Raw genomic sequence first — 27,914 nt, 5'->3', positions numbered from 1 at the left:
TCAACATAACTATCCCAGTTAACCCAAGCTGGGCCACTGAACACTAGCCAGATAGCTTATTGGTCCAGGGCTGCTAGGCTCTATGGTGGGCACACACTGCCAGTAGGGGCACATAGACCCACTCCTGCTGTTAGCAGTCCCTAGCATAGGTCCAAGTAGACCATGTTCTCGCCCCACTTACTACAGGCAAATACCCATGCCCATTTTTGGCTATATTAGTCAATGTGTAACCAACTTTACACCACTGAGTGGCTAGCCCTGATGCAGTGCACAGTGTGTGATCCATGTTCCCTTATCTAGGGAATGTTGTGCACCACAGTTGATGCCTAAAGCAATCAGTCTATATAACTCCTCCCCCAGTAGCCACCATCTAGAGTATGCACTGCTGCCTCCAACACCATTCTTGGTTGAGTTTGATGTAGAAACGCCAAATGGATTTTGGAGAGTTTGTTGGAACCTCACATACAGAATGCAAACTCTGCACAGGCAATGGCTGGAGCTCAAGATCGAACCTTGTATCTTGTGCATGGAAGATGAAGAACTCCAACATTATGGCAAGTATGTCCCCTTAAGATAGTCATTGTACTAATATTGTGAAGCTTATGCTCTATATCGTGTCATCCACATTGTAATAATACCCTGTGGAACTTATGCTGCATACTGTTTCATGCTCAATGCACTAATACTCTTCAAAGCTTATATTGTATCATAGTCCCTTTACTAGTACTCAATGAAGCTTATATTGCATAGTGAATCATGGTCATTGTGCTAATACTCTGGAGTTTATATTGTACATTGTATTATACTGACTATAATAATACTCTATGGAGCTTCCATTGTATACTGCATAATGTTCACTGTATTAATACTCTGCTTATATTGTATCATAGTCACTGTACTAATCCACTGCAAGCTTATATTGTATATTGAATCATGTTCACTGCATTAATACTCTATGGAGTTTATACTGTATATTTTGTTATACTCACTGTAAAAGTACCTTGTGGATTTTATATTGTTCTTTGTATCACATTCACTGTACTAATACTCTGTGGAGCTTATGCTGTTCTTTTTATCATAATCACTGAGCTAATACTCTCCCCGGGATTCATGAAGCTTGCGCCTGGCGCAGGCGTAGCGTAGGCGGAATAATGCCAAATATGGCCATCGAGCGATTCAGGTACGATCCAATTCCATGTGCACTACCGGCGTACACCAGAACTGCGCAGCCCATGGCATAGGTATGCTAATCACCCCATGCGCAGTGTTGCACCATGCAAATTAAGGCAGATAGCGATTCATGAAGTGGTGCAGGTGTAGCGTAAGCCCACGGAAATGTAAACCAAAATACACGGTGTACATTTTCCCAAACAGAACATCGGAGCTATGGAAGCAGACCAGACTCATGTATTACAAAGTTAATATATGCCAATGGCTAAATACACAGCCCATGGCATAAGAAAAGATGCACAACACCTAAAAAACAACATTTAATGTCATGTCCACAGTAACGCACAGTACAACCGCAGGGCATGTGTGCGCAAACAGGAACATAAAGAAATTATATAAAAATGTCATAAAATCACAATGTAATACAAATCAGGTTTACACCATAATATGCAATGGTAGGCATGGAACACCACAACCAAGGTGCAAGGGTTGCTAAGGGCCTGCGACAGTGTTCAGCACAGTAACTATGAATTAGTAGTCAATGCCATGCAAATGAGGCAGGTAATACTGAATCGCAAACATCCCGCTGGATGAAGGTTGTACCATACGGCGCAGCGCTATGACACTGAGGAGTGGCTCAGAGGAGATACATGACATCAGCAGAGGGGTGTGCCACCACAGCAGTAAGCACATTGGAGCAATGCAATTCTGGCCTGGCCGTTGCTAAGCAAAGCTGCAGGACAGGGGTGGGGAGGAAGGTATAGAATTGTTTAGCTGAGAGCACACATGGTGCCCAAAAGCGCATGTGTACGGGGATGAAAACATGCCCGAAACCCGGTAAGCAGATGCACGCACCACAAACAAAAGCACAAACAGGAAGGTCAGGGGAAGAAAAGAAGGAAATGCCGAAGTAGGGTAATTGGAGTACTAATGAGCAATTAACACCAATCACCTCACGGCGGCCAATCGACGGCAGCTGACAAGTCTGCTTGCAGAAACCTGCAAAACAGGACAGAGGAGGCATTGGAATGCAAAGAAAGGAGGGGAGGCATTGGATTGCAAAGATGGGAGATCTGTCATAGCAGAGCAAAGCAAACCGACAGTAGACTGGCAATAGCACACATTACACAAGATAAGCCTGGAATAGGAAAGTACAGGTGAAAGCAGGCTGCTGGATGCATGCCAGAAAATGGTAGGTGGAACATGCAGAAATGTAAAGGGAAGGTCAAGAGGTAATCTATGGCAGCCAAATGTAATGCAACACCAAAGGCAAAACAATACTAGTTCCGGTAGTAAAACACGTAAGATACCCTGTAGCTACGATCGTACATACGCACCCTATGACATCATCGGTGTTCACAGCACAATAGTATAAAGTGTGAAAGCACCCTACACACACCTGTGTATTCCCAAACACTGCACCATAGGTGTAAACACATGGGGAAGTTTTAAAATGTACATGTTGGGAGCTGCCATAGCTGTGATTCATCAGCATGTGTTAGAGACTGACGGTGTTGTGGAGGAGGATGCCGACAACCACCTCAGGCCCTAGAGGAGGAGAAGAGTGTTCAGACCAAGGGTAACCTACCAGGGGCTACATGATCTGGAGATAGTAGAGCATTACAGGGTGGACAGCGACATCTTACAGCAAATAGTGGAGCTGTGCCGGCCATGACTGAGAACCAGAAACAACAGAGGGGAACCCATCCCAGTGGACACGAAGGTATGTGTAAGCTTGTGAATACTAGCCACAGGTACCTTTCAAAGGCCAACTGGAGATATAATGGGGATCTCACAGGCATCAGCATCCAGGGTACTACACCAGTTCCTGGATGCCATGTTACCACATGCCAATGAGCATATATACTTCCCCCTAACTCAGGAGGAGTTGGCCAGCAATATGCATCACTTCCACCATGTGGCACACTACCCGGAGTTACTGGGTGTGATAGACTGCACGCACATACAAATCAAGTCACCACCCAGTGAGCATGGTAGGTGCTACATAAACTGCAAGGGATTCCACTCCATCAACTGCCAGGTCATGTGCAATGCCCAGGGCATTATCATGGATGTGTGTGCTGGCAGCCCTGGAAGCTACCATGACTCCCATATCTGGCATGCCTCACAGCTGTATCAGGTATTTGTCATGGGGGACATCCCACATGGCCACCATGTGGGGGATGCTGGCTATGCACTGGAGCCATGGATGATGACTCCCATCAGAAATGCACACACACCCATGCAAGAACGCCATAATGAGGCAGACGCACAAACAATAATCATCACAGAGTGTGTGTTCGGGATGCTGAAATCACGGTTCCGGTGCTTGGACACATCTGGTGGAGCCTTGCAGTACTCTCCAGGCACATGTGCCCACATCGTCATAGTATGTGCCATGCTACATAATATGATCCTGCAGAAACAGCTGCAGCAGGGACAAAATGGTGAAGGCCCTCATAGCCCACCACAATTGCCAAGGCCATCGCAGGTACAGAGGGATTCATATCACGAACACACTGTGCCAGCCCCAGTAGACAGACAGAGGCATGCCCGATATGCCTATGCCTTGGCAAAGAGGGAACGTATAGCACATGCTCTAACAGTGTAGGCCCTACAGACTCACACACATCTCCACCTGCACACACAGTAAAATGGATGGCACACAAACACGACCACCTGTAAACTGTAATGTATAGGTGGCCCACTGTGTGAATCCTATATAGGCAGCCCTCAAATATTGTACACACAACAGCTATTGGAACATGGAATGTCAACAACTGAACAGTACATGCGCCTATCAGCATATAGTGGTGTTGTGTGTATAGGTTCCCAAGTACATCGGTAGGTGGACGGCCGATTGTCAGAGGCCATACACCAAACAGGGCAAACAGTGTCCACTGCTGCCACAACATCGAGTAACCAACTGCCGCTTAGTGGAGCATAGGCAATCGCGGGAGCACATGTGTGTAAGCACTGTTCTGCACACACTCATCACGGAGTCCCTGCTGCATTTATGAGGGGCTCCACATAATAAAATCATGGATGTTGTGTCAAGGCATGGGTTGTACCCATGACAAGTATTCATCACCCCAGTATGCCCCACCTACGGTCTTTTGAAGGTGTAGTAAAGTATCGTGTGTGGCTCACTGTGATATACATACCCAATGCCGGAGCACATCTAGTAAACATCACATGGACACATCATTAACTGGACTCATAAATATGTAAACTAACTGAGTTACCCATGTGAGTGCAGTATGGAGTAACAGCCGTAGTATACTCCACGTACAAAACAATATCCATGTGTTAAATGCAGTGACCTTCGTGCATGTTCCCAGTCCCACGTCCTGCAAGGGATGTAACGTAATCCCGAAGGCACAAGTAATGCATGTCAGATGCAGGTCATCAGATCATGTTTAGCACATGTTAGCGGGAATATGCATTGCCCACTGCTGGTAAGTGATGTCTAAATATGACTATATGGATATGCGTGAAACAGGGATAAGCTTCTCCGAATATCGCGCAAATCACGGTCAATGATGTCCAGAACAGGTGAAACCAGCATTATTCAGCCCTGTACTAATAGCGCCTGCTTTGAAGGGTATAACAACCACTGTCAGGAGTAGAACACGCAATCATGTAAAGAATCACCTAACACTATTGCTAGCCAAGATGTACCTATGGTAGGTTTGCCACCTCTGCAAATGACCAATGTGGGACATATGTCAGATGTCTGCAGGCCGACACATACATGCGGCCAGTACAAAAATCAGAACTTCACTGTTTTGCCTAGATAAATGCTTATTCTTGTAATGTTTACTTACTTATTCTGTTTCTATAACATATAGGTGGTTCAGATACAGAATAACTGTTTTATGCAACTATTACATAAACTATAGGAAATAAGTATGTCCTAAAATCTCAGCACATTTGCCATGTTTACAAATATTTTGCAGGACACAACTGCCGAAAGAGGAACTGTCCCTCGCAAAGTGGGACAGCTGGCAACCCTAACCTATGGCAGGTGTGTAATGTGACAGGTGCAGACACAAACGTGCGAAGTCCACGAAAGAGTATACACCGACAAGTACACAATGAAAGGTGTAGCTTGCCTGTCACTTTCCCTGTCAGATATATATATATATATATATATATATATATATATATATATATATATATATATGTATGTACACATATATACATATATATAATACAGATAGAAAGGGTGATAGAGTGATATATGTTGATATATATGGATTCAAAGATATCTGCAAATATATATAGATAGTTCAACGACATTCATAACACCTTGGAGGTACAAATAAATAGGATAACGCCAACTATGAAATGTGTAACATACTGACACGCGTAAGCACGAGGCTGAAAGACCAAAAGAACACAGTACCAGAATAGTACAACCATGAGTAATAGTATGACGATATGAAGGGACATGTAGTTACCGCTGCCGGTGTTGCGGTCCACATAGGAACTGTGTTCAACTGTGTTTGTGAGTGCCGCAGTCTGTGTATGTGTGTGTTGAGGGTGCTGTGTGCGTCTCCATGTGACTGTAATATGTGTGTGTGTGTGTGTGTGTGTGTGTGTGTGTGTGTGTGTGTGTGTGTGTGTGTGTGTGTGTGTGTCCGCATTATGTGTCTGTTAGTGCCAACTCGGAGGTAGATCATTATGGTAGGTGTGGGTATAGCTAGCCGTAGGCATACGGTTACCACCTATCCCACATTAGGAGGGACAGCCCCTCCCTGGGCAGGTGTGTCCTGACATAAAACATAACAAAGGGCAAATGTCTGAGATTGTAGGACATTAATATGTCCCATATATTATGTAATAGTTGCATTAAATAGTTATGCCTGTATGCAAGAAACGTAAATCTTACATGCAATATGATAAGTAGTGAAAGTCCCACAACAATAGGTATGTATTGAGGATAAAAGTATGTGCTATCCTGTGTACTGACCGTGGCTATGTGTCGGCCTGTAAACACCGCTGTGTGTCCCGCAAGTGTCCAACAATGGCCATATGAAAAGGTGGCAACCCATGGCAAAGAGGTTCTGTTACCAACACAACCACAATGACTGCAAATATCTGGGACAGAAATACACGTCATAGCTGTCATTTAGACATATCCCTTTACATATCACTGCAATTCCGGAGGTATGGAAGTATCAACCTCACCTGCATACTATATAGAAGCCAATTAACAATGGCCCAATGTAAAATCCCGTAACATAAGTCTACTAACTGATAGCTCTTTAATTAGGGACGGAGCCCACACACATATATATGGAATATGTAGAAATGCAAGCCCCACACACCTGTATATGCTACATACACCCACCGACATCCCCCACACTAGAAACTATAGCAATACAGACTGTAATAACAGCTCAAACAGCCAGTCAGTCAATTACATCTGCAGAACCGTCAACATATCTTGTGAGAGACACAATTAAAGATGCCATGCATAATTGTAGCCGTTGCATAATGGAACAAACGGCGATGTTACAGGTTTTGTTTGCAATAGTCCGTTATCAGATGGTTGGGATGACAGGTACACCCGCATGTTGAACCACATACTCTAGCTGTCACACACAATCCACGGGGGACATGAATCCAAAGTATCCTTGTCTCTTCACATAGCAGTTGCAATTACACACAACAAAACACAATACAGGCCGTCTCCCCAAAGGTAGGGCAAATGGGCAACGTCCAAGTAGAGAATTCAATTATACCCCACTGTTGCCATGTAATTGGTGAATGGAGTAGCTGTACAGCTGATGTGCAAGTAATTAGTCACTCAGGAACACCAACTGGCGGCAGGAAACCACATGTTACAGGTATCAACGTATATAAGGATGACTTGCCAGACATTCAAACAGTATGCTCATACCATATACCTGTTTAAGCAGTGTGAGAGTGATAAGCAGTATGAGAGAGATAGAGAAGAAAGTCCGGAATGATAAGGTATGTAGAACAGTCGGTATGTAAGTTTATGTATAGCATGTTTTGTATTAATTATTTACTGTATGTATAGCTTGGTTTGCATTAATTAAAAGTGTCCGCAATGCATAAAGTGGGAAAAGGTATTTATGTAGTGATGTCTTGCTGAGCATACTAACGCTTGTAGAAACTATGCATCCTGCAGTGGGCCACAAGGTACACATCACAGACACCACAAGGGATGCTACATGAGTGCTTTAAACAGAACAATTCCATGCAACCCACCCTCAGTGGTAGGGTATGTCCAACAAGTATGTGCCATAGCAGGGAATAGTATATGTTGATATACTGTCACAGTAGGCATGTGTATGGGCATATAACGACAATGACATGCGTAAGGTGGTCCCGCTGTGCAAGTATGCTTTGCATTATGGGATACTATGTAAAATATGTGTAATGTATAGTATTGTAGGTAGATATGTCAGATATTCTACATAGCATAACAGGCATATCATGCATACCAAAGGTATCGTCTATTGGCATGTACAATAACAGGATACATATGGCTTGTAGGCACGGGACATTGTAATAGCATGATAGCTAATCTAAATGGAAGTGCTACCAAGTAACCATGCACAAAGGACATGTAATAGCATCACAGGTTCATAGTGGGGTACTATGCAGTTTAGCAAGTGTATGTGCAAGCACAACTACAGTGCTCACACCAGTGGCACCTCTCTAGGGTAGTGTCCTGTGAACAGCAGAGCCATGTGTTACATGCACCTCTGCAAAGTACAGCCACTGCAGTGATACCTGGCATACATGTGTCTCCCAACCACAAAGGGAGGTATCACATGAACAGTGCTACTGAGTGTCCCTGCGTGATGTACATAGGACTCATGTTCCAAAGCATGGTGAGTGTCTGGTTTGGGAATGTAACCCTGAAGCGCATCGCACTCATCACTGCGTGTGTGCACATATCCATGGGCATGTTCCTCACAGTGGTTTTTGCTTATGTCGTGTATGTGGAGTATATCCATTAATATTGTTGTGGACATGGGCCCTGTCTGTTCAGCAGATGTCACCCCTGAGTATGTAGTATGCAAATATGTGCAGACGTGGTGTCCATAGTTCAGCTGCATATTTCAACTGTTGGAGCTCAATAAACTTTAAGGCGTGTTAATGTTGTGGTATGTAAAGCTGTAGCTGTTGTGTAAGGTACACCCTAAATGGGGTGGTGTACCCTTGAATGTGTGTAGACGTCTTGGGTTCAGAGGTACAATGGGTGCCTATGTACCAGCTACACATGCAGTACAGATAAGTGTGGCCACATAGAAGGATATCCACGCCACAGTGGCAATATGGTAACCACAGGAGTGGGTGTGACATACGTGTGTACTACGAACATGTACAATGTGACATGCATGTAGGGGACTACCACCTATGTGATAGTCAGTGGGTGAATGGTGTAATTCAAAGGTGATGTTCATGCAGCTTGAGGCCATGATATTCATATCAGGTATCTGTCACAGTGACACCCATATGGACAGAGTCAGTATCAGCTGGTGGATCAATCATGGCACTTTGTATGCAGGGGGTTGTAAAGCTAGGCAGGGAAAGTCCCTCAGTGCTAGCCTGTACCTCAGGAAAGCATATACTGAACATGAGGGGCCGTATGTCTGAGGACTGTGTTATGCCAAGTGTAACTGAAATGCAGTAGGTACTGTGGTATGCTACCCTCATTGTGTGTGTCCTGTCCATGAGCCACGTTGCATAACATCCTGAGTCATAGGGTACAATGTGCAGGTGGATGTGTATGTTGTCAATACCAGAATGGAGAACGGTGCTGTAAGGCAATGAGAGGACAATGTAGGATGTGTGGACCCCCGTACCATCATCAACTACACTGGTAACTGTGTGAAAGGAGTCCACCAGGTGTAGGGGCCATGCTCTGGCCCTAACAAGTCCAACCAGGGTGGCATCACAGGACCGGAGCCCAACAATGTCTCTGTGAATGACGTCCATGATGATGTGCCCCATAGCCGTGCAGAACAGTCCAGTCAGGTGTGTAGGACTATAGTCCCACACGTGCATTGTGGCGCCACCTGTGTGGAGTGTTATAACTGTTGCTGTGTGCCATTCAGGGGCCACAATATCTGATACAAGGCTATTACTGAATATGGTGGCCTAGTGGGGAGACATGTCATTCAGATGTTTGTGGACATCACAGCTTGGGACTTTGGAAGATGACATGGGGCCAGTGTCCCAGGACATATAGAGTGCAGGTTATTACTGTGTTGGTGTGACCGCAGGGACACTGCAATGTTCCTGCATGGATTGTGGCCCTGTAGTGAGTGTGAGGGTGTAATGTTAGCATTGAATCCATCCGCCAGCATGTTGCCTGCATCACCTGGGTCTGTAATGTTCCTGAGTGACTGTTGTATGTGAGAGCAGATGTGGGTATTGCCATTGACTACTGACATACCACCATAATGCCTTGTGGTACACCCCAGAATGTGTCACAGTAATGTTTACGTAGCTAGTCTTGGAGTATGTGATGAGGGGTCCCGTGGCCCTACCGAGGCTGACCAGTGAGCTACTACACCCATGGGTATGTACACCACTGTGCAACAGCCTCCACCTGTTGTTGTACATTATGTCCATGGAACTTGACCACCAGAGTGGCATCTGTTATCTGGTGTGTACCATCATGGCTCTGTGCAGAATTGCATGATCCATGCAGTCATGTACATGCTAATGCAGTGCACTGGGGTATGTTTCAGCATTTGTATGTGCATTGTCCATCTGCACGTGTGTCATGACGTCAACAACCACTGTCATAAGACGTCTGTAGTAGGTGTTGTAGTAATCATGTACTGTGTATGCCGAGAAGGGTGTGATGCCGGGATGTGGCTAACAAGGGTGATTAGCATATGTTCGGAATCCACCAATGAGGGGATAACCCCAGGTGTGGAACACCAGCCACATGTTGGTAGTGTTCATGTCAAGGATAATTTTGGTCTTGGAGGTGGTGTGTATGGGTTGATCCAGCCGAGTGGAGGTTATGACTCACGGATGTGTTGGTACATGAGTGGCTATCCCAGTTAAGTGTGGGGTAGTGTCAGTCACACATCAGTAGTAGCTGTCTGAGCCCTACTGTCCAGTACACCAACAAATGAGGTCTGGTAACCGTGGGGTGTGTTGTTGAATCTGTAGCTGGTTACAATGTGTATAGCAGTTCCTGACACAGTTAGTTGCAAGTGGAGCACCTCTGATGCATTGTGCTATGTAACTAGCCAGGATGTGTGTACAACATAGTGGGATATGGGAACACCTCAGCTGTGGGTGTGCCGGTCCAGGTATGTGCCTGAAAGGTATGGTCTGTCTATAACCTGTCATTGCAGGTGTGCTCTGCAGAGCCTAGAGGCAGGTCCCAGTCACTGCAGAGATATTGGAGTGGTGCATTATAAGGTGTGCCTTGCCTGCGTGCGTCACAGAGGAAGATGCAAGCATTGTGTCACATGACCCCATGTCTTGCTTGCCAGTTCCCATTCCACCGGTGACTGTTATTGGAAACTGTGCAAGACAGGCTGTATAGAAGCAGCAAGAGCCTCACATGTGATCTGTACTCCCAGAGCTGACAGGTGCAGGTCATCTGTGCCAAAGCATTGTGTTTGACCAGGTCAAGTCAAAGTGGACAGATACCAGATGCCTGTGGAATGAAAGCAGAAGCATATGCAACTGTTGAAGTGACACAGTCAGTTGTTGTACAGTGGTATCGGGTCCAGATGAATGCATAATGCTCCCCAGGGCTTGGCCCACACCTTCAGGGCTACAAGACTGGTGAGCTATTGCATGTCCCTGCACACGTAGTCTGTGAAGTGGCATCTCAGGGCAGTCACACTAACATGAAGAATGACAGTCACATCGTACCTGGTGAGGTGTGGCTTGGGTGCATAGGTTATGTTGCAGAACCAGTTACCTGACAGCAAGATGCAAGCGACTATCGCCTTGTGTAACCTGCTGTGTGGAACTGCAGTGTGACCGCCTACAGAGTCACCTATGACTGGTGTGTTGTGTATGTTATAACACCCTATTGGCTGTATGTGATGGGCACACATGAGTCTGTGGGCTATAAGTTGGTGATGTTGTGTTCCGTGATGGGGGCTGCCTCTAGTGCCTACACAGAGTATGGAGAGGTACTGCACAAGTTGTCCTCATATGTGTGGCCTGTGGTGGAGATCATGTGAGACTATGTAATGTGTGGGGTGTGTTGCGAATGTTACACATCCCAACATGACTGTCAGGTGCAGTCAGGGTTGGTGACAGCATTACCCCCAGCAGGGCTGCATAAGTGCATCCCCCACAGGCTGTAGTGTCGTATGTTAGGAGGCGAGCATTTAATGTGTACATGAGACAATTGCTCTATTGCAACATGTATGACATATCCATCATATAGACAGGCAATAGCACTGGTACGTGACAGTTAGACATGCCTGTATATACAACCATGTCTCACAGGATATGTGATTTACATGTGTACAACAGCTGTTGTACCATAAGCAAGCTGGAAATTTTAGGACAGCCAGTGTACCTGTGGGAAATGGTGTGGAATGGGTGCTAAAGAAATCAGTAGCTCATGACATGCTCACAAGTTCTGAACAAGTGCCTAGCATGAACATACAATACAGATAGGGTGTTGGATAATATCAACCCATAAGTAGTGACAACAGTCATAATGGGTGACACCACACTATAACCCTGGTGAGTATGGTGTGCATGTCCATGAACCATTATCACTGTAGATGTTAGCAGTACAGATGTACAAGACAATACAGATGTTTGATTACAGATACCTTTGTATGTCACAGGAGTGTTCTACCAGTGGCCTGTTGACAGACTTACAACTACAAAAGGTGCCAGAGTGACGTGCATATCACACCAGTGCCAGCTACAGTAGAACAGGGTTAATGTGTTGTACTCCACCCTCATTGCAGCCCATGCTACACAGACAAATGTTAGGCATCTGTGTATGTAAGGATGTGAATGGCCATGACCTATGAGCAATAGCTGTGTCAGGGTTGTGAACAACATACAGAATGGGCTGTGTGGATGAGGTGTGTGACATATGTACACAGTCTGATGGATGATCTCAGCATTGTCACTGCTAGGTGAACATCCCTGTACCCATTAACTACCACCTAGGCTGTGGTCAACATTATGGACACTGTGTAAGGGATGGTGCTGTGCAGTACACCTCCCTGACTTGGTGATGTCTCCAGGCCCCATAGTTAGTCATACGAGGTACCCATGTCATGACAGGGTGCCATCCATGAGCACAGAGATCATTGGACAGGCATATACAGCACTGGGGTGACCAATATTGGATCACATATCACCTTTAAGGGGTAATGGCCATGCGTGGATGGGCGATACCAGCCTTTACAATCCTCACCTCCACTATGCAGCATGCTGTCTACCTTGCATAAAGACATTTGCTGCACCATGATGATGGACATGCTACATGTCCATATCCTGATCTGAAAGACATACGACATGGACAGCCACCATACTAATACTTGGATCGCCACATGCTGGACAGATCCCTGTGCCATACATGTGACATACTCCCTCTATACCATGCAACTCTGTCCATCAAAGCTGCACATGTCATCCCAGTCATACATGGTGTGATGGTTGCATGGTAGATGTAGTATCAACTGTCTGGATCAGTAATGTGGCACTGATGCACCTTACGGTAGCATAATGGCTGTCAGTTACAGCTAGGAAACCTTGCCCATACATGCTATGATTGAAAACCATCCCTGCAAATGATGTCTGACTAGCTATTGTCCCATGTCTATCACATGTGCAACACAGGTGATCCGTGGCAGGATGTTGAACAGCTGTACAGTGCGGTGTAGATGTATATAGCAAAACACATGCATGTACAGGTTTCCATGTGTATGTGTGCATTGTCACTGCTCAAGTCCATTAAGGCTGTGTCTGTGTTGATATGTGACATATACACAGCATCAAGGTCAACAGCAAAACCGTGGACCCATCCAGGCATGTGCAGATAGGTAAGAACTCCAGTGCAGGCAAACAGACATGCCCACATCAAGACAGCATTCACATGGAGTATGAACACTGTAATGAGGTGATACACATATATGGTGATGATATCCAATGCATAACGGGTGTTACATCTGTGTGACACAAACACGTCAGTCGTGTCAGTGTCATGGTGATTTGCAAAGATAACTGTGCAGATGTACTAGATGTCATAGAAATGTATGTGCAGCTGTATCTCTGTACAACTCTGAAACTGACCTGTCACCATCATTATGTCTTACAGATAATACCTTGTACACGCCTTCCAGCCTACAGCCGCCAGGAGGATGATGTCCTCATCCCGTACCTCCATGAGAACTACAAGGTGTTGTTCAGCCATGTGCCACAGCATGCCCAGCAGCGGGACGACCTGTGGCAGGATCTGCGCAGGATGGTGAACGATGTGGGTGGCCATAACCGCACCTACCAGCAGGTGCGCAGACACTGCACGGACCTGATACAGCATGCAAAACAGCGCCCCACTGCAATTACCAGGGAACAAGGTGGAACAAGTAGTGGGCCACCAACCCAGCCCCCACTCACACACACTGAGGAGTTACTGGCCAGTCTGGGGACACCCTCAGAACAGCATCCACAAACATTATCTGCCATTGTGGAGGTGGGTGTCTCCCAACCAATGAGCCTGGAGTTTCCTGGTAAGTCAGTACTGCACATATGGCTACTATATCCCATTTACGTGCATGTGTCACTGTACATTATGTAATGTAACAACATATGCATAGTATGTGGACACACATGCTGCATACTAATGTATGCTACCCTGTGTATGCACACATGTGCATACTATATGCTATTGTGCAGGTGAATGTGTTAACATGCACAGTGCACCCTGTGGCTTTCATACAGTCATGGATAATGTTCATACTGCTGTGTCACCCCTATACAGGTACCTCTGGCGTGTCGCACATACATGAGTCCATTGCAGGTGAGACTGTCATCAGTATTAGGCATGTAAAAGCATAGATCTATTCACGATGTGGCGAGTTAACACTTGTACACTTGATGTTCGTTCCATTCACGATATACAGGTCGCATCACCCATCATTCACACAGGCCACCCATGTGCAATATATACAAATGAAATGATACACCGACATGAAACCAGAGTATTTGTCATTGCTACATGTGTGGTCAGCTGTGCATACAACAGTGGAGGTGTTCTACAATGGAGGCATATGTCCTATACATTGGAACAACATGTGTGGTACGCAAACAGTACCACACAGTGAGATGTGATATGGGCAGCCCACAAGAGTCACCATTGTGTCACATGCCACTCCAATGGGTGCACACATTGTGATGTGCCATCTGACATGTCCCAGACACGTAGTGTATTGGCTGCAATAATGTCACACTATCCCATAACCCATTCCCCACATACAACCTGTTGTCTGCATAGCCCTGTGGATGGTGACATAGCTGACATCTATGGGTGTATGTCATATGGGACAACACAGACATGTGTGATAGACAACTATCACACACATTTTTCCAACACGTGCTCACATGGCCATGGGGGATGGCCAGAGATACGTAGCCACACAGTAGATGTGATGTGTATACACCCTGTTTCACATTGTCCACACATGGTCCAATTATAGCCTTAGTTGACCGATTATACAGTTGATGTGGTACACTGGACATCCTAACAGTCTGTGCACAGCCAGTGGAGGTGTCATTGACGTCTGCCATATAAGATGTGTTGAACATCACGGCTGTGTCATAGCATGACAGTAGTCACCTCTACAGCTTCCACAGACATTGACACCACATCAGGCCACAGATACTGTACATTTCCCTTGCTGCTGTAGGACATCACTGTTAGATGTGCACCTTGTGTGTGTGGTACAGCAATGTCATGTTGGACATGGTGAATTGACAAGTCCGCTATGTGTGGACATAGTTGTCAGGCAGCTAAGACTCTGTAGTTGTTGTGCAGGGGTGTCATATGTAGGTCCTCCAGTGACCTGTCAAATGACACAGCATGGTTTGGAGTGTACACACCTCAGCATCGTGGGTCACAATCCACAGTTATTTCATGGGTATGCATGCAGTTATGACTATGCAATGTGTACATATTATGTACTGTATAGCAATATAGATGCCTCATGATGCCATGCAATGGCACAGTGTCTGTACTTCACACTGTAGGATGGAGCTGCATTGCAACTGCATGTTGTAGTTCGGCACAGATGAGTTACTTACATCAGCTACTCCACATGCATGGCAGCTGCATGCACACTACAGCTTGTACATGTGTGTTGGTCCTACATGCCTGTCATGTAGCCATGTTTGTATACATTGCAATCGGTAGACATGTGTGTTGACATACATAACACATGGACTGTTGTATGATATGATGGGTGCCGTGGGTAACTAGTACAGAGGGAATGTGTCCTCGGTCAACATTGCTACCTCATGTACTGTTGGAATTGAAGAGCCATGGACCCACCTCCCATTTGCATGCATATGATTGCTGTAGCCACTTGCCTGCATGGAGGACAGCACAAGCTATGCCATGTACATATGTGTTGTGTGTGGTCCATGCACATATCCACTGCAATTACATGTATGACATATCCAAACATGTGTGTTCATTGGTGTACAGCGACAGTCATCTGTCACAGCTGTGTAAGACCCAGGGCAGTATGCCTCTGGGAGTTCTGTGTTCAGTAATCTCGGTAGCGCATTCTGTAAATGTGTATTGCTGTAGTGTGATAAGGTAGTTAGGTGTATGTTCGACTCCCATCCCTGCCAACTATGCATGTGTGTGTTTCCTGCACCCTGAGGACACGGTAATGCTTTTAGATGTGTCACACCACATACATTCCCTATCGGCGTCTTTGTCTTTACGGATGATGTCCCCCACCTAGAAGTATGCCTCTGGGAGTGCTGTGTTCAGTAATCTCGGTAGCGCATTCTGTAAATGTGTATTGCTGTAGTGTGATAAGGTAGTTAGGTGTATGTTCGACTCCCATCCCTGCCAACTATGCATGTGTGTGTTTCCTGCACCCTGAGGACACGGTAATGTTTTTAGATGCGTCACACCACATACATTCCCTATCGGCGTCTTTGTCTTTACGGATGATGTCCCCCACCTAGAAGTATGCCTCTGGGAGTGCTGTGTTCAGTAATCTCGGTAGTGCATTCTGTAAATGCGTATTGCAGTAGTGTGATAAGGTAGTTAGTTGTATGTTCAAATTCCAGCCCTGCCAAGTGTGTGCCTGTGTGTGTGTGTGTGTGTGTTTCCTGCACCCTGGGGACATGGTAATGCTTTTAGATGCCTCACATCACATACGTTTCCTATAGGCATCTTTGCCTTTATGGATGATATCACCCACCTAGAAGTATGCCTCTGGGAGTGCTGTGTTCAGTAGTCTCAGTAGCGCGTTCTGTAAATGCGCATTGCTGTAGTGTGATAAGGTAGTTAGGTGTATATTCAACTCCCAGCCCTGCCAAGTGTGTGTGTGTTTCCTGCAGCCTGGGGACATGGTAATGCTTTTAGACGCCTCACACCACATACATTCCCTATCGGCGTCTTTGCCTTTAAGGATGATGTCACCCACCTAGAAGTATGCCTCTGGGAGTGCTGTGTTCAGTAATCTCGGTAGCGCATTCTGTAAATGCATATTGCTGTAGTGTGATAAGGTAGTTAGGTCTGTGTTCTAATCCCAATCCTGCCACGTGTGTGTGTGTGTGTGAGAGGTTCCCACTGCATGACAACAGTACATTGCTTTTACAGTATTCATTGTCTGTAGAATCCATACGGTGTCTTTGCCTTTGGTGCTGATGCCAGCAAGCTGGACGTATGCCTGTGTGAATGCTGTGATCTAGTAATCATGGTAGCGCGTTCCGTACATGCGTAATGCTGTAGTGTGATAAGGTAGTTAGATCTGTGTTCTGATCACAACCATGCCAAGTGTGTGTGTGTGTGTATTTAGATATTGATATGTATGTGGATATTAGCACTATTGAATGTGCTGCATTATCTGTACGTGAACACCTTTGATGTATGTAAATCTGCTATGGCTCTGTGATAGTGCACATACTGTGTGCTGTAGTGATCCTGGGTTATAGTTGTGTAGTGACCAGTTATTCTGTTGCTGGGTATTACAAGGGACATTGACAACAATGATAGTACAACACCTTTAAACGGTCATGTGCACATCTCAGCAACAGTCAGCAGTGGTTGTTACTTTGGAGGATGAGTTTGGCTCATATGACTATATATTACTTGACACTAGGTGGGAGGGTGGCCTAATGGTTAAGGTGTTTGCCTTACAAACACAAGGTGCAGGGTTTGAGTCCCACAAGACATAATTAGCTAGGCTTAAAATAGCTCACAAGGGCAGTTAGCCTAGTACTAATCTACAATCTACAAGTCTACAAGTCTACTACTATGCAACTCAGGTTAACATTACTGACTCCTGTTTATCCACAGGTTGTGATACAGATCCCAAGAATGTATGTGTATACATTGGCAGGTGCAGGACTGGAATATTGTTGAATGCATGCAGGGGTGTCCATGGCCAGTAATGGCGATCTGTACAGCCTGGCAGGTACGGTCTGTGACTGTCCCAAAACCTCCTGTATATGCATGACACATGCTGAAACTGTGTACATGCAGACACACACATGAAACAAACAGCTAGTGCTAACACATACACACACACATTGCATCGACATTGGGCCATGCAAACACTGTTGTCCTTCACACACATACTTGCATGTTGCTTGGATGGCTCAATGACAGGCTCTGGAAAAGAAACACCATACCCTGTGCATATGATGACACCTGTGCCACCACCTGTAATGTGTAACATAGATGCAGGAACAGACTAACATGGTGCTGATGCTCAGGGTGGCTTTATAGCACTGTATTAATGTTAAAATTTTGCTAACACAAAGTGTGATATCCTTCTAGGTGTATGTAAGCAGGCATGATGCATTGCAGCTATGACCATCAATGTAGTATAGTTTACAGCACTGTTGATTCTGATGATTTATTATCCATCCATGTGCCATTTGACTGACGTGTGTAGTATTGGCAGCATGTGTTTCAGAGAGTGCAGTACATGTGTGATGTGTGTAGTACAGATTTATACATGCTTACAAATGCGTACACTGGCTTACACAACATTACACGGGCTTCAACATGCTTACACTAGCTTACTCATTCTTCAACGCGCACACATGGGCTGACACGCGCGCACACATGCTTACTCGGGCTTACAGTCGCTCACAGGCATGAACACACTGTCAGCAGGTTTGCATGAAACTTCAGTGATATCCATGGCGTACACCGTCAGTTTCCTGACTGTACCTAGGATAAATCATAACACGCCTCTTCCACTGATGAGTAACTGACAGCAAACATGTGACACATTGCTCCGATAGGATTACAGTGTTTTATACATACACACTCATGATATCACCCATCTTCTACTCTGATAGTCCCCTTAACCTACTCTTCCACTGTAGTGGCTTGGCCCATAATGCATGACAAATTGTGATACACTATCCTCAGCCTCAATTGCATCGGATTGCCTACTAATGCTTGGTTACATCTCTGACAGAGCGCTTCCACACATAGCAACCAGTACTCATTAGCCATCTTGTCCTCAGCTTGCCATTCACCTGCATGGCAAACTAACTGTTAATGATAATTACAATGTCTATCTGTATTTTAAATATTTTTCTTGTTTTAAAAGCGCAGTGCATTTTCGCACCGCTGAGCTATGCTTACACTCCAGAGATCGGGGGAGGACAAATAGAGTTTTATTAATTTACAGTGGAAAAATATGCCACTGGCCTTATATTTGGTCATTGGCATGCTTCTTCAACTGAATTCATCCTTTATTTGCAGCTGACATTGTTCTGTTTAGCTACTTGCAGAACGTAAATCGGTTAACATCCGAGTACATTTCTGCACATAACTCTACTCTTGCACAGACAGCTTACTGTTACATGTATCGCAGATTTACATCATTTGCATAGCTTTCACCTACAAATGGGATAATTTGCATATCCTAACATTGTCCGTGCAACATTCGGTTTAGGGGCTTTCTTACATGCCCCTACAGGATATTGCTGAATAGCTCGGCAAACATCTTGCCTTGTTCTACACTTCCTCTACTCGTACACACCGGCCAAGGCTCCATGACCCCTGGCCTAAGCTTTGCTGTGTGCTAATATGTATATTTGTGGAGTATGCATGGCTGTAGGTATGGTTTGACCTGCTACATCTGACATTTCTACAAAGCAGCTCCCACCTTCATCATTTGTAATGGTGACAGCCCTAAAGGTACTATATATACAGCTGTGACATTTGACATGTCAACACATACCTGCGGTCAATACTGAACTGACTACTTCAGCACTTTTCATAACTCCAGAGTTTTCTTGTAGTAGTATAGTGGATAATACTGTTTCCTATCACATGTATCTGTTTCTGATACAAGATATATCATTGTATTACACCACTACACACAAGAAGAAATAACAGGCCAGATGCCATTACATTCCTTTTGCAGGACACACCCGCCAAGAGTGTTGTGTTCCTCACAAAAGCCAACAGATGCTAATCAAAACATATTATGCTATCATCTACCTTATGTGTTCGCCCGGTATTTGCAATGCCCATCAGTGGCAGAACTCACATGCGAGTGTGGGAGACTGGACACTGTATCAGGGACACTGCATAACACCCTGAGGGACACTATTAACCTTCCACATTGACTATCACAGGGCATAAGTATTCATTCACATTTATCGAGGTACATGCTTTTGACTTATACATGTTTTGTCATTTGTCATCCCGTCTTTCTTCACACCTGTCCACCTGATATCACTAGTTCTGTACATTTATTTAGGACAGGGTTACCTTCATACCTCTCAACTGTACACATGTTGGGTAAATGTCCCAAACTTAGACTTATAATGTTGTTCCTTCTTTGTTATTATTGTGCCTTTCTGATAGATTAGTGGCAGGTCATTAAGGACTGTGAGGTTAGATAATAATGACAGACATTAGTAGTTTATAACTAATAACCCTCAAAACATTCATACTAATGAATTATCCATTATTCTATCAATGTTCTAACTTTGTCAGAGGAATATTTAACATAGTCCCTATTTGTACTTATTTAAATATGCCTTTTTCCAGATGTCTTATTCTGAAAGATTGAGAGGTATGGTTACCATCTTATTCGTACGCATGTACTTCCATGATAATCGCTTACATGACACTGATATTAGTCCCTACGTCTTCCCCCAATGGTTTACACAATATCCAGTTGATGGTTCTTCATTTTTGGAAGGTATAGGTGTGTGCTATACCCACATAGGAATATTAATCACTCCCATGGGGCAGACCTAATAAATCTGTGAACCTAGGCCCATTCTTGCATACCCATGATTCCCATATCTGACACCTCTCCACAATAGTCATAAGACATATTTAATGTGAGTGATAATAAAGTATGAAGATACTTCTAAGCACTATCCACTCTCCACGTATCGGGACATATGTCATACATTCTGTCAACCCATGTGTTATTACCCTTGCACAAGCTACTGTTGCATGTACAGCTATATTGTAGCTGTGGATGTGACTTCCTTTGCATCAATTATTACTGGCCGTTGCTTGTAGACAACACTTTTTGGAGTCCTGCAAAGGACACCTATATCCATGTTTAAAAAGTAGAACTTGCAGATTTGGCACACTGGTACTTTCCGGGCAATGGTTTGGAAAGCAGCAGTGAATTTACCTTTCTTGCATGTCTGTATGTCTATCCATAATAGCTATGACGTAGCCTATTTATGTACATGTGTTATCTCTACAAGGACAAATGTTTCTGTGTTTGTTATGTATATAGCAAATGTAATTGTGTGTGTGTGTGTGTGTGTGTGTGTGTGTGTGTGTGTGTGTGTGTGTGTGTGTGTGTGTGTGTGTGTGTATATATATATATATATATATATATATACATATGTCTGTACATTCTTTCTTTCATATATTTATTTAGTTTAAGTCTGTGGATATATATCTATACACAAATATATATATATATATATATCCATATATAGATATATGAATAAACGTGTAGAAAACAGCATTCATTTGTTATGCTGTGAGCGGATTACACACGCGCAGGCGTAGTTGCATATCTTTATTGTGGGTTACATATGTTTACTACGTCTTTGTGCTTACATGGGCTTTCTTAATTGTGACGGTACCAGTACAATATCTGTAATCTGGTTAACGGACATATGTGAAACACACGTTCACCTTTACATATTTAAATGTCTTTACAGCACACACACATTCATTAACTCATATGTGCTGAAGTCGTAGTTGACCCGGGACTGCATTCACGTTGGCCGGATGCTGTAACCACTATACTATTGGTGTTCTGACTCATTTATATGCATACCCATAATACATAGCTACATTAACATATGCCTCACCGCTTCACTTACAACACAGGCATCCTGCTGGGAAAAACGCGGTACTACATATTACATATTCCCTATTCCCTACTGCTCTGGACCCAAGCTGCAGATTTAATCACTCCAAGGATATGCAGAACTCCAAGGCTTATAGTCCTGGCACATACAAGTCTTCGATTGTCAGGGTGTTCCTGTGGTGATCTGGGTTTAGGCTTGTCCGCCTGGTGAACGGAACTGCCCTTACCGAGTTCAAATGTCAGATGAAGCACATGGACAGCATTTGTCCATTTTATAGAGGTTTACCTGTGTTTACAGACACAGATCTTTCAGCACCTGTCAGCAGCTTTTTATGTTGGCAATACATAATATGGGTAGGGGTGGTTACAATACATAATCCACGGTGAGGGTGTTCCCATTCACATTTGACTATTTCCTGGATGCATTCATACGAGGATTATTATTTTGGACATGAATTAACTACAAGTATGCAATGGTACAGTAAACAAATGTGAAGGTTTGTTACTGTAAATATGTACGGACCTCTGTAGTACACTGTCGTTTTCTGGCAAGTCAGTAGCTAGTCATTAAAGACTGAAGTCAGAACATAATGACAGACACTTGTGTTTCAGACTTCATACTCTTCAGGAAATGAATGCCAGTGTACAAACTGTTATTCTATCAACTTTCTCAATTTCTTTACAAATTGTCCATACTTTTGGGCCTTTGTCCCACTTTTATTCATGGCTTTGTCCAGATATCTTGCTCTCAGAGGTTGACAGGTATACGTTTATTCATGGCTTTGTCCAGATATCTTGCTCGTTTATTCATGGCTTTGTCCAGATATCTTGCTCTCAGAGGCTGAGAGGTATACTTTTATTCACGGCTTTGTCCAGATATCTTGCTCTCAGAGGTTGACAGGTATGGTCGGTCACACCTACACACACATTAAGTATTTCTCCATCAGTAGATCAGGGTTATCCTGTTTACGTCAGTGCCTTCATCACCTTTATACCATTTGCCACTATGCGAATGTGTGCAATATATTTCTGCTTATTCGTGTCGGGACATGTGCGTCACGGACAAGTGTTTGATCCTGGGTAGTAGGTTATGCATGACCACTTAGGGCTGGACAGTGTCGTACACCTCTAATGCACATTCCATCTTCTATCCAGATATCTACAGGACTTCACTTCGTGTCTTCCATTCTAATGTTTACACAGGTTACGTATCCCATGAGGGATATCCAAAAATTGTACCGATCCACAACAAGAGGTATACCAAACATTGTTTTGGAGTTACAAAAATGTGCTGAGGTCGTGTGCAATCCTGCAACCGCCTAGGGTGACACTACCTACTACATATGCGTAGTGGTCACTATGTGTAGCTGTGGCTGCACCACACCAGTAGGCCAAGTATGGCTGGATTTGGTGGACGTTCAGGTACAGGAGCAGGTTGTGTGATGTGGAGGGGATGCTGGGTAGTCCATTATGCATCCAGGTTTGTTGCATTTGTTATGGCGAGTTCCATCCAGGTGTGTTGCATTTGTTATGGCCAGTTCCATCAGGACCAATCTGTGGGTATGTGCTGGTGACATAGCTATACATTTGTATCACATATTTCAATATTCATCTGTTTGTGGGATTGCGTTCTACAGTATGGCCTGTCTGGTTGCATTGCAGCTGTTTATACATGTGTTTGTGTTCCTTTCAGCTTCACCCGCTGCTCCCTCATATACCTCTGGTTCACATATTCTGCATACGACACAGTATCGACTTGGAGGATTGTACCATTACCCATCCACCCCACACACACAGATTCCTCACACCCCATACATCTGTGTTTTTGTTGTTGGCCCATGACACGGCCAGAGTAACACATTGAATACCCTCCATATGTCTGGTAGCTGTATGGTTGTGTGAACTACCCTGCCATGTTTTCACATGCTATACCTCACGCACATACGTACACGCCCATACTTCTCTTTCATTACATGTTTGGTATACCCCGGTACTACCCGTTCGACTGTGACACATCCTGACAAGTTCGGCTTGTACCGCTGACTTCCGGATTTTGGCGGCCTGTTGTACTCATTGGTAGGATGCCACCTTTTCCTATGTCCAGGATGGGATATATTCCATACACATATTTGACTGTAGTGGACAACACCTCCCCACAGTTGACGGTAGGGTTGGCACCTTTTCAATTGGCCAAAGTGGGACATTTTTGGTACACACATCACATTTTACATGCTGACACATACCCACTGTCAGTTCACAGGATAGAACTTAGACTTCTTGCCTATATCAAAGCTTATTCTTGTAGCAGTTCAGTTGCTTATTCTGTTTCTTATAACATTTATATAATTTAGATACAGAAAACCTGTTTAATGCAACTATTACATAACGTATAGGGAATAATTTTGTCCTATAACCTCAGGACATTTGCCATTGTTGCAGGTTTTTGTCGGGACACAACTGCCCAAGGAGGGACTGTCACTCGCAAAGTGGGACAGGTGGTAATCCTAGTCGATGGTATGGATAATACTGTTCCTTTCAGCCTACATGTGTCCTTATTGTTGTGGCTGTTTGCATGCTCCTTCTGTTTCATTTACATGCTTATTCTATTTCCTATCACATTTGGTATGTGAAATACGGACATACCTTTTGTATGTGACTATTACATGCCTTGTGGTATATAATTTGGACGTGCGGTTGCTAGATATCTACATTTCTTGTGTATTATGTTATGGACACATCTGCCCAGCTGTGTACCCTCCCTCACATTATGGGTCAGCTGGTGACCCTCACCATTGGGCTGGACGTACCTACTGGCGGATCGCTAACATATGATGCTTTTCACTTCCACTTGGCATGGCTATCTACACTGCGTTGGACTACAGCCACACAGTCTTCCATGTTATTTGTTCGCGGGATAGGGACCCGTTATTCCCTACAGTGCATTTCTGTTTGCTTCATCACTTTGTGTTCGCAGGTACTTTCTTGCATGCTTTGCATACGTTTCAGTATCCAGGGACACTGACGTGGTTACTATCTTGCAACCTGTTATATGCAAACATTTTAGGTTGCACATCGACAGCTGCCATTTCCATGCCTCTGTGCGGCACTTCGACACACCCTATGCACTCGTGCTCCTTTCCTGTGCACATGGCTGTGTCAGCAGCACGCCTTCATTACTATGCATTTGGCGCTACTGTGCCATCTTCACGCCACACTGTCTGCGCAAGCCTAACGCCGGCCTTGCACCGAACTTCATGAATCCCGGGGTCTGTGTAATTTATATTGTATATTGTAACATACTCACCATAGCAATATCTAGTGGAACTTATATATTTTTTATTGTATCATGCTCACTGTAATAATACTCCATGGCACTTGTTGTAGGATGCCCGCTATACCAATAATCTGTGGAGTTCAAATTGCATGTTGCATCATAGTCATTGTGCTAATATTCCAAGGAGGATATGCTATTTAATACTTTCTGTACTAATACTCTGTGGAGCATATATTGTACATTAAATCATTTTCACTATGCTAATACTCTGAGGACCATTTTGTATATTTTACCATACTCACTGAACTTATAGACTTTAGAGATTATATTGCATATTCTGTAATAATCACTGTACTAACTATCCTGTGGAGCTTATGCTCCATATTGCTTGATATACCCTGTACTGATACTTGGTGAAGGCTATGTTGTATAATGCTCAAAATACTAATACTCTGTAGTACTTATTTTGTATATAATATTATGCTTACTGTAATGTTATATAAAAAATAAGCATCTTAGAGTATATAACATTATGTTCACTGTAATACTACACTTTGAAATCTATATTGTATTACTCTCTCCACTAGAACTTTCTGGGGCTTGTATTGCATATTATATCACACTGTACTAACAGTCTGTGTTACTTATACTGCTTATTGCATTATAATTATTGTACTGATACTCTCTGGGGCTTCCATTGCATCATGCTCACAATACTAATACTTTGTGGAGTTGATATTATAGTGTACTCACTATACTGATATTTGTGTGGCACTTATATATTGAATGATGTTTTCTGTACTCGTTATTTATGGAGTTTATATTGCACATTGTATCATACTCAATGTAGCAGTTCCCTGCACAGATTATATTGTTTATTGCATCATGCTCACTGAAGTAATATTCTCTGGAACTTGTACTTAATGCTGCTCTGTATCATGTTCACTGCACGCTCTGTGGAGCTTATACAGTAACTTGTACAAATAGTATGTGGAGGTTATATATTGTATCATACTCACTGTATTATACTCAGTGTCATGTACATTGTAAGCTATATTATGCTAGCCATACTAACTCATTTTGGAGCAGTCACTGTATATTGTATCTTACTCACTATACTAATATATTCCATGTTCTAATACACTATAGTGCTTCTTTTCTATACTGCATAGTGCTCTGCCCATTTGCACTGTCCTGGTCCATCCATCCTTCCACCCGTCTGTTCATCCATCCATTCATCCATTTGAGAAAGCACAAATGGGCAGAACCCATTTTTGACAGAAACACATGTAAAACTATTCACAAAGTATTATCACAGTGAGTATGACACAGTATGCAATATAAGCTCCTCAGAGTATTAATATAATGAGCACTATTCAGTATAGAAAAGAAGCTCCACAGTGTATTACAACAGTGAATATGATATCATATGTAGTATAAGATTCACAGTGTATTATGACAGTGAGCCTTATGCAATAACCTACTGTGGTCATCAAACGCAGATGAGAGTAATTATTTTCATGCAGTGCACTGGTCTTCCACACACAATGTCTTTGTTTGCATTGTACAGTTATAATGTTTGCTTTTAGGTGTACCTTTCTATCCATTACTGTTTTTTCTATGCCTTAGTTATTCCTATCACTTTCTGTTACAACTCTGGGAACTCTCACCCTTCCCATGTGAGGCAGTGTATGTGTTTCTTGCTCTGCTTTCTGCCCACTGTTTCCTCAACTCATGTCTTTTCTTAATGATTTGATGCCTGCCTTACTGTAATGAAATGTTAATGTCTTTCCCATTGTTCAACAATTGTTGCTTGAAAGTTCAGCATCTGCACTGCAAAAGCTATAACTGCTTAGTAGATAAAGACTGTATGATTTCAATATAATACACATGCTTGCAAATATACTATATTTTTATCAGATATATTGCTGAGATCTTGAGGTCTGTCCTCAAAACGGTTACTTCATGATGTGTATGATTATTCAGCTAGCAATGTTTAAATAAAGAGTAATTAAGCCTCATGCAATTCTTTATAAACTGATGAATGTTCTAAAGATACTCAAATCGGTTGCATTGTGTATTGTGTGTGATTTTTCTTTTTAGATTTTAAGATTTCTTTACTTTTTTCTTTATTTTTTTTATCTAAAGGTCCAAGAGTTTGTTTAGGGGAGAACTTAGCTCGGATGGAGATTTTCCTCTTCTTTACATCTTTACTGAAAAAATTTGTATTCTCCTGGCCTGAAAAATCTGCATCTCCCAACTTCACAACCACATTTGGAATAGTAAGCTCTCCATATCCCTTCAAAGTAGGGCTGAAATGCAGAAAGAAGAATTAAGAGGAAAGAACATTGCAAAATATGTTTTTTTGTTTTTGTTTTTAATTGTTCTATATGTTAACCTTTGAAAGTATAATAAGCCGTGGATATGGCTGTACATTCTAAACTAATTCAAATCAGTGTCTTAATTCTATGCCATATTTTGGTTTAAATGTTTGAGTTATCCTTATTGTCACAATTTATTTCTGTTCATGTTTGAACATATGTAAATATTCTGATGAAATTCTTCTAAAGGTAAAGTAATTGATACATGGCTCCATATCTGTTCCTTACAGACAAGCTCATTGGCCGCAAATCAACTGAAAACAAATGACTGAGACACTTTTACAAAAGTCTCTTTTTATGTGAATGGAAAATCCTCTCACATCCTCCTAGACAAGAGTATTCACCCCCGCACCTGCAGACTTAATAGAGCCAGTCTTAAGATTGATGTATTTCAAAGATGGGTAAAAACCCTATGCACAACAACCATCTTTCATGAATTGATGTTTTAGCCAATTGTTACTGTATGAGCATATGACCATCACACAACTGGCAAGCTCCACTGACACACTTGATGTTGCTTTGTAGATCTGG

General features: G+C 43.4%; 1 protein-coding gene across 1 annotated transcript in view; it reads left to right on the top strand.

Moving 5' to 3' along the window:
- LOC122809622 (cytochrome P450 2J6-like) overlaps positions 1-27,444 on the top strand; it is a 1,031,988-nt gene extending 1,004,544 nt beyond the window's left edge. Inside the window, exon 10 of the mRNA XM_044081254.1 lies at positions 27,151-27,444. Within this exon, the coding sequence (XP_043937189.1) occupies positions 27,151-27,338 (188 nt within the window). The 3' untranslated portion in view covers positions 27,339-27,444. The remainder of the gene's footprint in view (positions 1-27,150) is intronic.
- Positions 27,445-27,914: the final 470 nt, after the last annotated feature.

This window comes from Protopterus annectens, chromosome 8.part0 (genome assembly GCF_019279795.1).
Source record: "Protopterus annectens isolate FY-2018-M chromosome 8.part0, PAN1.0, whole genome shotgun sequence".
Taxonomy (NCBI): Eukaryota; Metazoa; Chordata; order Ceratodontiformes; family Protopteridae; genus Protopterus; species Protopterus annectens.
This window is presented reverse-complemented; position numbering and strand designations above follow the sequence as displayed.